Below are 13,345 nucleotides of genomic sequence, written 5' to 3' on the forward strand. Positions count from 1 at the left end.
GTTACTTTAAGCAAGTGAAGTGCCAAGGAATGCAGATTACTGTGGCAGGAAAAATAATGTCTGGTGTTAAGTTTGCTGGAAACTGTGAAAAAAGAATAACATCTGTACTTTTTTTTTTAAAATGTGGAAGGAATCTATGTATTTTGTGAACTACTGTGTTTGAAAGTTTAAAAATAGCAGATCTTACAGCCTGCAGTTCAGTTTTGTCTTGAAAATCCAGAATACAGATGGAATGTATTCATGCTTAGAGGGCTAATAGAACTGCACCTGTTTATATCAGTTGAGGAGCTGGCCCAGAATTTCTTTCCAGTCATTAATGTACATTTGCAAATTTCATGTTGTGATTCAATGCAATTGTAGAGTATGAATCTAAGAACATGCATCCAACAGCCATATTCCAAATTATATTTGCATCTCTTAAATATCTACAGTTAATGTTTTCCGATACTTAGGAATGAGGCAAAATCTTTTAATAAAATTGCAAAAATGATGTTGTTCTAAAGTCATTAGCCTAATTATTTTTTATGTTTAAAAAGTAAGACTTTCATTGGAAAAAAATCATTAAACATTAAGGGTGAATTCCTGGGACCATTGACATCAATGGCAAAATTACCATTAACTTTAATGGGGGCATGGTTTCACCCCAAAATTTTAGTTAATGCAAATGAACTTATGCTTCTATTCTTCTAAAAAGAAGTTTAAATATCAAACTGATTTTTACAAATTACTGTCTCTTAGTAAGACAGTGGCTTTCTTAATTCAGAGAAGTGTCCGCAGTTTCAGATTATTCAAAATCTCCTATAAACTCTACAAATATTTTCTTATAAGTAATGAATACCTGTATTTGTAGTCTGTCAGTTTTGTGGTTCAATTATTTTTGACAGATTTATTGATTGTGTCTATTGTACATGTCCTGTGATGCTGGAAATTGATACATACAATCAAAGGGAAAAAGCAGAAAATGTGAGAAGTGTTTATAAAATAGGGCATTTTAAGTTAATATTGTAACTATGTAAAAAATCATGTTTCCAATGATTCCAGGAGCTCCATTGGTAGGAGTGCTCTTTATGTCAGAACAATTAACAGGGGCGGCTCTACCAATTTTGCTGCCCCAAGCAGTTGCCGCCGAATTGCTGCTGCTGCCCGAAAGCCGCCGCGGCGGGAAGTGCGGCGGAGCTGCCGCCCGAAAGCCGCCGTGGCGGGAAGAGCGGCGGAGCTGCTGCCCGAAAGCCACCGCGGGACATGGACTGCCGCCCCATTCTAAATGCCACCCCAATCACCTGCTTGGAAAGCTGGTGCCTGGAGCCGGCCCTGACAATTAAACAACTGGCATCAAAAAATTAATGCTATTTTCAGAGATTAACAAACAATTTACAAAATGTTCCACAAAATTCTAGAACAAGTATGTTAACATTGCTTTTTCTTAGTATTCAGCCATTTTACTTTAGCCCCTACCCCTCAGTTTGCAACTTTTTACATTGCTTTTGGCTGATTGCTATTTTTATTATAAGTGTTCATTATACAGGACTATATTCAACCCTGATCCCCTGTGTGAAACTCTCATTGCCATCAAACAGACTCTTGTACAAAGATCAAGTTTAAAACTTGGGCCTTTCTCATGGTGTTGCTACCGCATATTCTTAGAGCCTCACATCCCCATAGTATTTAATTTACAACTTGTAAGAATCTGGGGCCTCTAATAAGATTTGTTGCTATTCATTTACATCGTAACCATTTTTTTTGCATGCTTTTAATATTAAATGAACTTTTAGCAATGTAGTGAATTATACCTCCCACCTACCTCCCATAATCATGGACTATCTCTGGTGGCAACACCTGAAATTTTGGTGGTTTTAATTATTTTTGGGAAAGTAGCGATTTTGTTTTATAGTCCTGTTGTTTCATATGAACATGGAGATCTCATTATTAGGTCCTTTGTTCTAAACAAATACACAATTTTATATAAGTGGTCCTAAAAATAAACAAACAAACAAAAAAACCAATAGAAGGGCAAGAGGAGAGCTACCTGAAAACATACCGCATAATCAAACTTTTCTAAACGCAGCCTCTAGTTTCTGAAAGTGAAACAGAGCCGTTGTGCTGAATGCATACTCTAAAGATGAGTTTTCTAGCTCTTCCTTTATTGAGGTTTCTTTGCATTAATTAAAAATGGCAAAAAAACAAAGTATTTTAATGTGACCTTCATTTGGCATTTGTTTTAACTTTTCTTCTCCAATTTTATTTAATTCTTCCACTTCTGTTGTTCAATTAATGTTTGACCCCTTTAGCAGAGATGTAAATTAAATGACATTTCAGTGCCATCCCTTATTTAAAATACTGTGTTAGTTGTGGATTATAAAGGATGATCTTCATTCTTTAGCTAATTTATTCATTTAACAATTTCCCTCCAGAAGTTCCAGCAGAAGGCTCTGAAGCAAACTAAGCAGAAGAAATCCAAGTCGGCTGAATTTCTGATGGGTGAGCCTTGCTTGATGAGTTATTGCTCATAATTTGTGTAAGGATTAATTAACTAATTACAGACAAATGGCTGTGGGCGAAATTTTGCTCTTGCTTGTCAGGGTGCAATTTGTAATTATTTTAATCATTTATTCTTTTTTTTTTTAGAGTTAATTTTAACCTAATTCTGTTTTGGCGACATTTGAGGACGATACACTTGAGTCTTTCAGCAAAGGAATTACTAGAAGGAATTTTCTGCTTGTCATTGAAATACACTTTGGTATAATGTGCTCTTCTGACCTCCTTGTTTTCTATAGTAAAAGAAGAGAGAGCAGCAACAGAAGGCATTGAAAATCCAGCTTTTAACATCAGCAGTGCAGATCTTTCAGCATATCAGACTTCAGAAGAGAAAGTTATTAGACGTGACAAGCTAGATAGCACCCTTGCAGCTCACCAACAAAAACTCAGGCTGCAAGCCCATGCTGAACCAAGAGGTGAGACTTCAGTCTTGATTATCCTCAAACTGAGTGACAGTAGTTGTGTTCCTGATCTAACCTGTGCATTCCATGGCCTACACCACACATTCCATCCTAACACGTCCAAACAGGCTTCCCTGAAAGCCTGGGATGTAAAATTCAAAATATTGCTGAAAACATTTGATGTCTAAATATTTAGAGATCTATTCTCCTATCTTCATGCCCACAAAGCTCCTGATGACTGGGCAGAGTTGCATGATGCTCTCTGCCAGCAGAAGAAACTACTTCACAGGCTATTGTGAAAATAGTTTCCTGTTAATTTATATGATGCTGAAATGGAATCATCTCAGCCGAAGAGCAGAGATGTTGCACAGTTCTTGTCTCTCAAGCATTAGGTAGTTTTAAACAACGTTATGAAAGTCCCTGATCCACTATTGCCCTCACCATGCATATGCTCTCAATCAACCAACGTTTCTTTTTTTTTTAAGCCCAATTATATCTCAAAACTATCACTGGACATTTCATTATAATAATAATGGGTCAGTGCTTTCTGTTATCCTGATAATAGTTGTAGCCTGCTATAATAAATGCCTTGGCTTTCAGCCTCAGTTTATTTAGGGCAAAGTACCATTATTAACTTTGGAAGAACACTTTAGCTTTCAGTTAAGTAACTTACACTAAGCCATAGTGATCTTCGTTGCAGTCAACTTTCTTACTGCAGATTGAAACTTGAAAATTTTGAGCAGCCTTGGTTGTTATATTATTTTGAATTATTAGTATTATAAATATTACCATAACAGTTTTCGTTTTCTTAACAACCTGGCAATAAAAGACTTTCAGAAGAACTTCAGTTGATCTCCTAAAATATGTGGGAAGAATTTGGGGCCAAGATTTAAAAAAACAGGTGCCTAAAGTTAGGCTGTGAAGTGTTATTCTACAAACACTTATGCAGGTACTTAACTTTTCTCAAGTAAGTGGCCCCATTGGCTTCAATGGGACTATGTACATGCATAAGTAATGTGCAAGTGTAGGACCCAAGTCCATATTTAGGTACCTAATTAAGTGGCTTGATTATCAATAATGCTGAGCACCCAGCAGTTCCCACTGAAGTCAACAGCTGTGACTTCTGCATGCTCAGCACCTCTGCATATTAAGCCACTTATTTAGGTGCCTAAATAGGAACTACAGAGAATAACTCTAGGTGCTCATTTTTTAAAATCTTGGCCATGTTCTTTTGGTGTTTGCGGAACTGAGAGCCTGCAAGTTCCACTGATCCCTTGCTAAATCCAGCTCCTATATTCTCCTTGGCCTTAACATGGGTGTGTATGGTGACACAGAAGGTAAGAAGCCTTCCTTTCCCTTTTGTAGCCCACGTAAAGTGAGAATTGAAGACGCTGCATTTTGTGGAGCACAGGTCTTCTCTACCCCAAATCCGCTTGGGGTGCCTGATAGCTAGGAAGGAGGCAGGCCTGTGGCTCCAACACTCCAACTACTGGCCAGTGGAGGGAGCTGCACCCCACAAAGTTGCTTCCCTAGGTGGGTGCAGCTCAGCAGCGCTCACAGTAGGTTGGTACCGAAATGTCTCAGTCTAGCCTCTTATGCCTAGATGATCTCCTTAAATTAGCTTGGTGTTGGACCATTTTTCCAAGATGAAATGGGGTGCTGCCAGTTTTTCCTATGGTCCCTACACAAACGAGAGGAAGGGAAATATAAATTCATAACCAATTGCTAACATTGCAGAATGTAGTATTTTTCCTACTCTCCAGGTACAACTTGAATTCTGCACTTTTGACATCTGCAGCCAAGTACAGTTCATATGGTGATATCTGAAAATACTGTAAACAATCTTGCCAAAAATAACTGTATCTTGATATTTTCCTAATATTATAGGTTACTTTTGAATCATCATTCAGCCTGTATCAAGAGTAAAAGGTACTCAGATATATACAAACACCCATATATACCCTGTAAAACAGAAAAGCTTGAGAGAGAAACTAGACATGGGTTCAAAATAGCACAACCAAGAGGATAAATTAGGAAAGGAAAACATGGCAGCGAGGCATAGGTCAAATAAATATAAAAATAACAAAAAATGGAAAAAATAGGTAAGGGTTAAAATAACAAATACGCTGATACTGGGGCAGAATTAAAAACAAGAACTGGGAACATTAAGGTCAGTTAGGTACTAGGTCAAGAGGAGATAAAGTGACAATTAGGTGTGGGGTCAAATTAAAAAATGTCTCTCTCCGTTCCTTGGTGATACAATTTACTTGTCCAATATCTATAGCATCATATTTGTAAGCAGTTTTCATATTGCTCTGTTCTTCCATAAAGGGTATTCTGAAACAAAATGAAGATGATGGGTAAAATTTTCAAAAGTGCCTAAATGACTTAGGTAGGCCTTGTCTGTACATAAAAGTTTACAACTTTAGCTGGACTGGTATAGTTCAAATGATATACCCACTCAGTGTGGATGGAGTTATATTGGTATAAAAGTGTTTATACCAGAAGACCTTATTCACATACATGAAGTACCCTTGTATCCTGCTACGCCTGCACCCACACTATGGAAATACCAGTAAAAAAAATCACCACCCTAACCAATATAGTTACACCAATACAAAATCGATGTGTATACCAGATTATAGGAGCCTATGTCCCATTTTCAAAAGTGATTTAGGCACTTTGAAGTCTAAGGCCTGGTCTATACAGGGAGGGCAGGAGGGGGATGAATCTAAGTTATGCAACTTCAGCTATATGAATAACGTAGCTGAAGTCAACGTACTTCGATCGACTTACGTGGTGTCCTCACCGCGGTGAGTCGACTGTTGCCGCTCCCCCGTTGACTCCGCCTGTACCTCTCACAGCGCTGGAGTACAGGAGTCAATGGGAGAGCGCTCAGGGGTCAATTTATTGTGTCTAGACTAGACACGATAAATCGACCCCTGCTGGATCGACTGCTGCCCGCCAATCCGGCAGGTAGTGTAGACATACCCTATGTCTCGTTGTCCTGCAGTGAGACTTAAACTACATCTACACTATGAGGTTGGTGTGTAATTCCCAGCTCACACAGTCATACTGGCACCATTTCTATGAGAGCTAGTGTGAGTATAAACATCTATAAATAGATATGGTAGCATGGGCAGCGGCAGCAGAGTCCATACCCCAGGGATTCATACTCTGTGCAGCTAAGCCATGCCTCCACTGTCACCGCCCGGGCTACGGCAACTACACTACTATATACACTCATGCTAGCTCTCATCCAGCTAGGGTGAGTATTTGCATGTGAGCTGGGAATCAACCCCCACCGCCAGCTTGTAGCAGTACATTATACTTAGACCACTTAATAAATGTCATATTTTTTAACAAAATCATCAAGACTTAAGATTTAACACATTCGATATTTAAAGCACAGTATAAATATTGGAGCAGATCCTCACATGTGCTCTAGAGAACTGCTCAATGCACCTGAAGGCTGGCGGGGAGGGCAGAAGTGGCTTTCCACTGTCTTTCCACCTCTCTCCCAGGACCTCTGGGCAGCCAAAAACTGACTTGCTCCCTGGTGCAACACAGAACGTTACCAGGATTGCCACAATTTCCTCCCACAGCATCACAGGGACTGTTTACCGGCTGTGATTGCTGGAGGGCAGTGTTCTCTGGGCACACCCTCTCCCACTCCTGGCATGTCTCAACACATCCCTATGCCAGGGAGGCTGGGAAGTGGTGGCATAGCACCAGCCACATGCCAGGGAGATTCCCTATTGCTCATGTAGGATGGCTTCAAATTCCTTTATCCCTTGGGAGTCCAAAGGGGACTTAGTTAACAGCCAGATCCTTGGCCCTGTTAAATTCCATACCACCACTGTGAGGTAGTTAAGTAAGGATTATTCTAGTTTACATATGAGGAAAGTGACAGAGAGAGGTTAAGTACACAATTTCCAACAGTACCCACTCATTTTGGGTGCTTCCGTTTTTAGGTGCCCAGTTTGAGGAAGCAGAAGCGGAAGTGTCTAAAATCAGTGGACTCTTAAAACTGGAGGCCAGAGTGATTTGTCCAAGCTTAGCATTCAGGAATAGAGCTGGATGAATTTTTTTGGACAAGTAGTTTATTTGCTGAAAAAATACATCAGTCAACCTGGATCCATTTGTGAATTTGAAACAAATTTGCCAAATAGTTTCAAGTCACCCCTTTACCTTCTCTTTGTAAGCTTAATAGATTGAGGCTCTATGAATCTCTCACTATAAGGCATGCTTTCTAATCCTTTAATCATTCTTCTGGCTCTTCTCTGGCGGGTTGGGGAAGCCAAAGAATTTTTTTTTTTCAGGTGGCTGTGGTGGTACCCCCCTTACAACCTTTAGCTCCATGGTTGGCGTACTCACCTGGGAGGTGGGAGAGCTGGGTTCAGGCACCCCCTCTGTCTGGTGTAGAAAAGAAATTTGAATTTGAGTCACCCCCCTATCCCAGGTGAGTTCTCTAACCACCAGGCTGCTGACTGTTCAGGGTAGGCGTTATCTCTATCAATCTCTGCTGTTAGAATTGTTCCACTTTATATATTAAAAAATATTAAAAAAATCAAATAGTCATTGGGCCAGATTAAAAAGAATGATTGTAAAACCTGGTGGCGAGGTTACTCACTTGGGACATGGGAGACCCAAATTCAAGTTCCTAATCCAGTGACAGCATTCAGGAAGCCTGTGCAAAGCTTTTAGGATCCTGGGGTCTTGAGCATTCCACCACAGTGTGGCTTATTTCCTCCATGCCCCTTTTGGTAGTGATTTTGTAACCCCAGAGATTGAGATTGTCCTTGCAACTTGCTCTGAGGATCTAAAAGATGAAAGAAAGACTCCTTGCTTCTCTCTCCTACACTGTACATTTACATTAAGGTCAGAGGCCATCTGACCCCAAATGTTGATCATTCTATTTAAAATAGTTTCCAAGTGACAAAAAACATTATTTTTTCCTAGCATCCCCAGTACACAAATCACTTTCAAAACTAAATTATTTGCTAAAATCATGAGCACTAACTAATTCTACCATTTTATCTAGAACAGACACTGTTTACATCTTATATCATGCCCCATAGAAATGAACAATATTAGAGAAAGAGAGAGAGAGAAAAAAGAAAAAATACATCTTTAAGGTGTAGACCAAATGAAGATTGAAGGTCAGCTAATCAAATACATGCTCATTGTGAGTTGTGTTTTCAAGATGTCTACCTATCAATTTACCTGTCTAGCAATCGTACTTATGTGGCCCTCATTACCACAGTACCTATGTGCCTCCCAATATTTAGCAGATTTCTCCTAACGCCACCCCTGGGAGAGAGGGAGTATCTCTATTTTACAGATGGGGAAATGAGGCACAGAAGGACTAAGTCACTTGCTTGAGATCTTATCGGAAGTCTGTGTTAGAACAGGGAGTTGAACCCAGGACTCCCAAATATTTTATGTATAGGAAAAACAGGAAAAAATGTTGACACACACATAGAGATTAAAACATCATTTAGACACACCACTCTCAATGTGAAATACTGAACAGCTGCTGCAAACAAAGACCCCACAGTGCCGCAATGAACACCATACAGGTAGGCCATCACACATAGGCAGAGCCCCATTTAAATAAATAGGGCTTGGCAGAGGTCAGCCAAACTAGAGTCTACCACAGGATTGGGACTTAAATGTAGGTGTAAAGAGAAGGATCAAATTTTGCTGTAGGACACAAATGGAAACACCAGTTTCCAGTGAGACAAGGAGATTTGCATATTCACATCTGGGGGTCAGACTTTGGCTGCAAATACAGGTGAAATTTTTCAAAATTATTTAAATTACTTAGGAGTCTAACTCCCACTTATGACTGCAGAGATGTTACATAATCTCCGTCAAGGGTGGGAATACTCCTTTGTTGATGAACTTGAAGATCGATCATGGAAGTGAAATGGGACTGAATCTGGATCTAGAAATAGACAACAAAATAAGGGCTGTGTGTAGCAGTCATTTATAATATCAAATTGATAATAAAAATTATGATCTGTCAAAATCAGTAAGTTTACATGCCCTGTAAGGCTAAAGTTTTTTGAACAAAATTTAATGTAATTTTGAGAATAGATTACAAACTAAGAAGGTGGTAAGTACAAATAAGAAATTGTCAAATGCTGGAAGTTTGTGATTGAGGGAAATGGGAATTTGACACACTGGCTATTACTGCTGGAAAAACGGTTTCATATCACATATGAAGTGACCTCAAATCTGAACTGAAACTGAGCAGTAACTTTTTAAAAAAACTTTTCTCATATTATTTTCAGTTTCATGTCTCTCTTCACTTTCTGATTCCAACTGGGTCTAGAAATGGAAATGCTGAAATATTGCACACTGGACATGATATATTAAAATTATATGTTTAGGAAGAACAGGGTTGTCAGTGGAAGAAATTCTACACTGAATTACATCTAGTGCAATACAATTGAAATCCACAAAACTGCACTCAGTGTAATTTAGTGTGCAACACTGGACCCAACATGTATACTTTCAACAACAGACGTGCTTTAGCATTTGTCTAAGTAAAATGAACTAAAACCGAATTTATGCAAGGTATAGAAGTGAGATTCTGAGGATAGGTTAAACTTTAAATTCGAGGGTATTCTTTCCAAATGTGCCTGAGTTTTTATAATTTTTAGCATCACTCTCTTGACCAAATCTATTTCTTTTGGCAATAGGACGTTCCCTGGTGGTGTGTGCTGCTCGTTAAGATTCTCACCCATTTGTCTGTGGGTTCTTCCTCAAGTACCATGTGAACTAGTAATTTTGGTCACCAAGGTGCTCTATATACATTTTCCCCATTTACATATGTTGGATTATTTGACAGTGTTTCTGAATGAACTCCACCAGCATCAATGTGGATTTTCTCATGTATTCCACCAACAGTGTTTCCCCAGAAGAACCAGCAGGTCTTACACTGGCATCCCTTGGCACAGTGCCTTCTGTTGTCTTCAGAAAAACAAATTACCAATAGAAACACATTGTGCTGTATCTCTGCCTAAAGAGCTGTAAATGCCGTCAGTCTTCCAAGAAACGAATGGGGTGGGGGGAGGAAGCGAATACTGTGAGCACCGTGCAGCATTTTTCAAACACTCCAGAAAGAATGGAGTGAAACACTCTATTTATGCTCCTGAACATTCGTTTGGCCAATGTTCTGTCAAAGTTGACAACTCATGTTTATATTGTGAACCTTGAATATACTGAGACCTGGTCATGTGGTTTACTCATTATCCAAGGTTCCTGTCAAAGATAAAGAAAATGAATGAGAGGTGGAGGAGGTATTTGATATCTTCTAAAACATTAAAAAATGGAAAAATCACCAAGTGCTCATAGCCTTGCAGAAGATCTATTTTTAGGTACTACCCAACAGGTACTATTTTAATGGTCTTCAATTATAGGATTTTATTTAAAAAATTATTTTGGGGCTGAACTCTCATACCTATGATTCATTATACTTCGAAATTCTGTGTAAAACATATCCTTATCGGATATAATCTCTTATATATTAAGAATAACTTCATGGACTTCAGCAAAGTCATTCCAGATTTACAACAATTAACTTAGATCAGAATTTGTCCCATCATGCCAAATTCAGTGGAGACCTAAGTTGTGTGTGTTGCAGGGTATGCATAATTGACCAAGTAACATAATTTGTGCTGGGCTAGGGATTTTGCAGGTCTGCAAAACAACCTTAATTTACGTTGACAAATTCTGTTCCTGGCATAAGTGAGAAAAACTTCAATGGGCCTGATTTTCCTTTCATTTACAGCAGAATTGCTGTGACACTTTCTTTTTCTTTTTCTTTTTTTTTATAACTTTCCCCTCAAATGGAAGATTAGAGACTGAGGGCTAGATACACAAAGGGAATTTAGGCTCAGCATTACAATGCCCAACTTTAGGTGTGCTGCTGTCTAATGAAAGTCACAGTCCTGAGAAAGGTGTTCAGATTCACTATACGATGCATGGCAACAGTTAGGCACCTAAAAATGGGATTCACAGATGCCAGCAAGCTGAGTGGGGAGTTGTCTAAACAAGACAGTAGGCCAGATCTGCACTTGTCTCTCGGAGTTAGGCACCTATCTGTGGGTCAGGGGGAATTGCCTCCCTCCACTCAGGATTCACACCTGTGAACCCTCTCCTAAAGTTAGGTACCTAAGCCAGGCCAGTCCTTTCTCCTAAAAAAGCAAAGCTTTTCACCTGCTATAAATAAATATTCACCAGGCCAAAGGGTGAGTGAGAATAACTTTCTAACCCAGTGATTGGGGCCCTCAGTTGGGGGAGGGGCATGACCCAGGGTCTAGTCCCAGAGCCAATAAATATTTAATTATTTATATAAAGTGGAACAGCCCCCATGACGAGAGATCCACTACAGAATAGCTTATAGCTCAGTGAGTAAAGTACCTCAGGGAGAAGAAAGATTTGAACCCACATCTCCTACATCCCAGGTGAGTGTGCTGACTGCTGGGTAAAGGGCTCCAGCACTACCTGCTCCTCTGGTAGTGTTTTGTGTGAGGGCCAATCCAGTAGGCAAGAGAGGCGGGGGAACATCTAGTTTGTGAATCCTGCTGTGGCTTAGGCATGAGTTAGCCACCAGGCAGCTTGACTTAGTTGGCTTTTGGCATACCCACCAACAGAACTGTAGGCCTCTAGGGGACTTTAACAGTAGGAACATAGGCACATAGGGAATTGAGGCATTTTTTGGGTTAGGCAGCAGCTGAGTAAGGGTTTTGAGGAACTAAATTTTGGATTTAGGCACCTAAAAGGGCAGTTTAGCGCCTGGTGGATTTAGCCCTGAGTGATTAGTAAGATTACCAATCTTAAAAGATTGTTTCTTGAGAGGGGCTGAACAATTAATTCTCTAAGGAAAGGTAGCACGCGCCTCCCTGAAAGGGGCATTGACAGTCCCATCTATTAATGGACCCAGTATCTGCACACTACATTTAATAGGTAAAAGGGACATGAGTCTGGTTCATTTATCATAACTTGGAACTCCAAAGCACCTGCAAAATCTCAGTGAGAGACACTGGCTGAAACTCAAGCTAAGAAGATCTTAGATTGGCCCCATGGCTCAGCAAACATGGAAACGTGAATGCTTGGGCCACATCCAATGGATTGTGTCTACAAAGTAGAATGAGAACTCTTCACAAAGATAAATCTCAATTCTGCTACTTAGAATCAAAGGACTGGAAGGGACCTTGAGCAGTCATCTAGTCCAGTCCCCTGCATTTGTGGCAGGACTAAGTATTATCTAGACCATTCCTAACAGGTGTTTGTCTAACCTGCTCTTAAAAATCTCGAATCATGGAGGTTCCACAACCTCCCTCAGCAATTTATTCCAGTACTTAACCACCCTGACAGGAAGTTTTTCCTAATATCCAACCTAAACCTCCCTTTCTGCAATTTAAGCCCATTGCTTCTTTTCCTATCCTCAGAGGTTAAAAAGAACAATTTCCCCTCTCCTCCTTGTAACAGCCTTTACTTACTGGAGAGAGTCATGATTCACCAAACTGTCCACAACCTGGAAGAGTTCCTCAACTCAATATTTCATCGATGTGATGGTGGAAACAAAAACTCCTCCTTTCTTTCACATGCTGCCATGTCACCAGGTTTCAAACACACCTTGTGTCACAACTGGCCAGACTCAGACCATCTTTTGTAGGCTGCTTGTACATTAAGAGGACCTGTGAGGGTGAACTATGAGAGAAGAAAATTTAAGAGGCACTGTGAAGGATAAAAGAGTACAGCAATGTCCTGCCCATCAATTGGTTACATAGTATTGTTGTTCAGAGCTGTGTGAAAGTAAAGGAAAACTGTTAGCTAATGAAATAAGTCATCTTGTCAGAATAAAGAGGTGTGCCTGGCTCAATATTATGTCAGTTCATGACAAAGGTATTAGCTCCATCCCTCCACGTCCAGTATTCTGTACTATTCTGAAAACACAAGCCAGATTGTGTTCATTTATGTATCATTATTCAACAACCATTTGGGATAGTCCTATGGTTATAATATGAGGCATCAGATCTTCAAACAATCCAGCACAGTTGTCATCCACAAAGACATTGACTTTTCCTGAGTGATGTCAATGTTGATGATGTCAAGGTCCTTCATTGAGTTAGATGCTCAATCAGCTCAGCCACAGAATATGAGGCCCAATGGAGCAACCTATAATTTGGTCCCAGTCCTGTTCTAACTCTGTGCTGGGATGCTCATAGTCAACACACACACACCATCAGATCCCTTTTTCGAGTGAAAGACCTGCGGATAGTACATCTGAGGTCAACCACATCACCTCCCTGGCCATCTCAAGACTCATTGAGTAAACTTATTCCAGACATCTGGGTTAATAAGCATTTTACAGTTTAATCCAGCCAGCTCTC

General features: G+C 39.9%; 1 protein-coding gene across 1 annotated transcript in view; it reads left to right on the plus strand.

Annotated features, from left to right (window-relative positions):
- Positions 1–2,405: 2,405 nt before the first annotated feature.
- The window catches only part of LOC141981870 (orofacial cleft 1 candidate gene 1 protein homolog), a gene marked incomplete at its 5' end in the record, with an annotated part of 41,455 nt that continues 30,515 nt past the window's right edge, over positions 2,406–13,345 (plus strand). The window contains 2 exons of the mRNA XM_074943500.1: positions 2,406–2,478; positions 2,775–2,951. Of these exons, the coding sequence (XP_074799601.1) occupies positions 2,406–2,478; positions 2,775–2,951 (250 nt within the window). The remainder of the gene's footprint in view (positions 2,479–2,774; positions 2,952–13,345) is intronic.

The sequence above is a fragment of the Natator depressus genome, chromosome 2 (assembly GCF_965152275.1).
Source record: "Natator depressus isolate rNatDep1 chromosome 2, rNatDep2.hap1, whole genome shotgun sequence".
NCBI classification, from domain to species: domain Eukaryota; kingdom Metazoa; phylum Chordata; order Testudines; family Cheloniidae; genus Natator; species Natator depressus.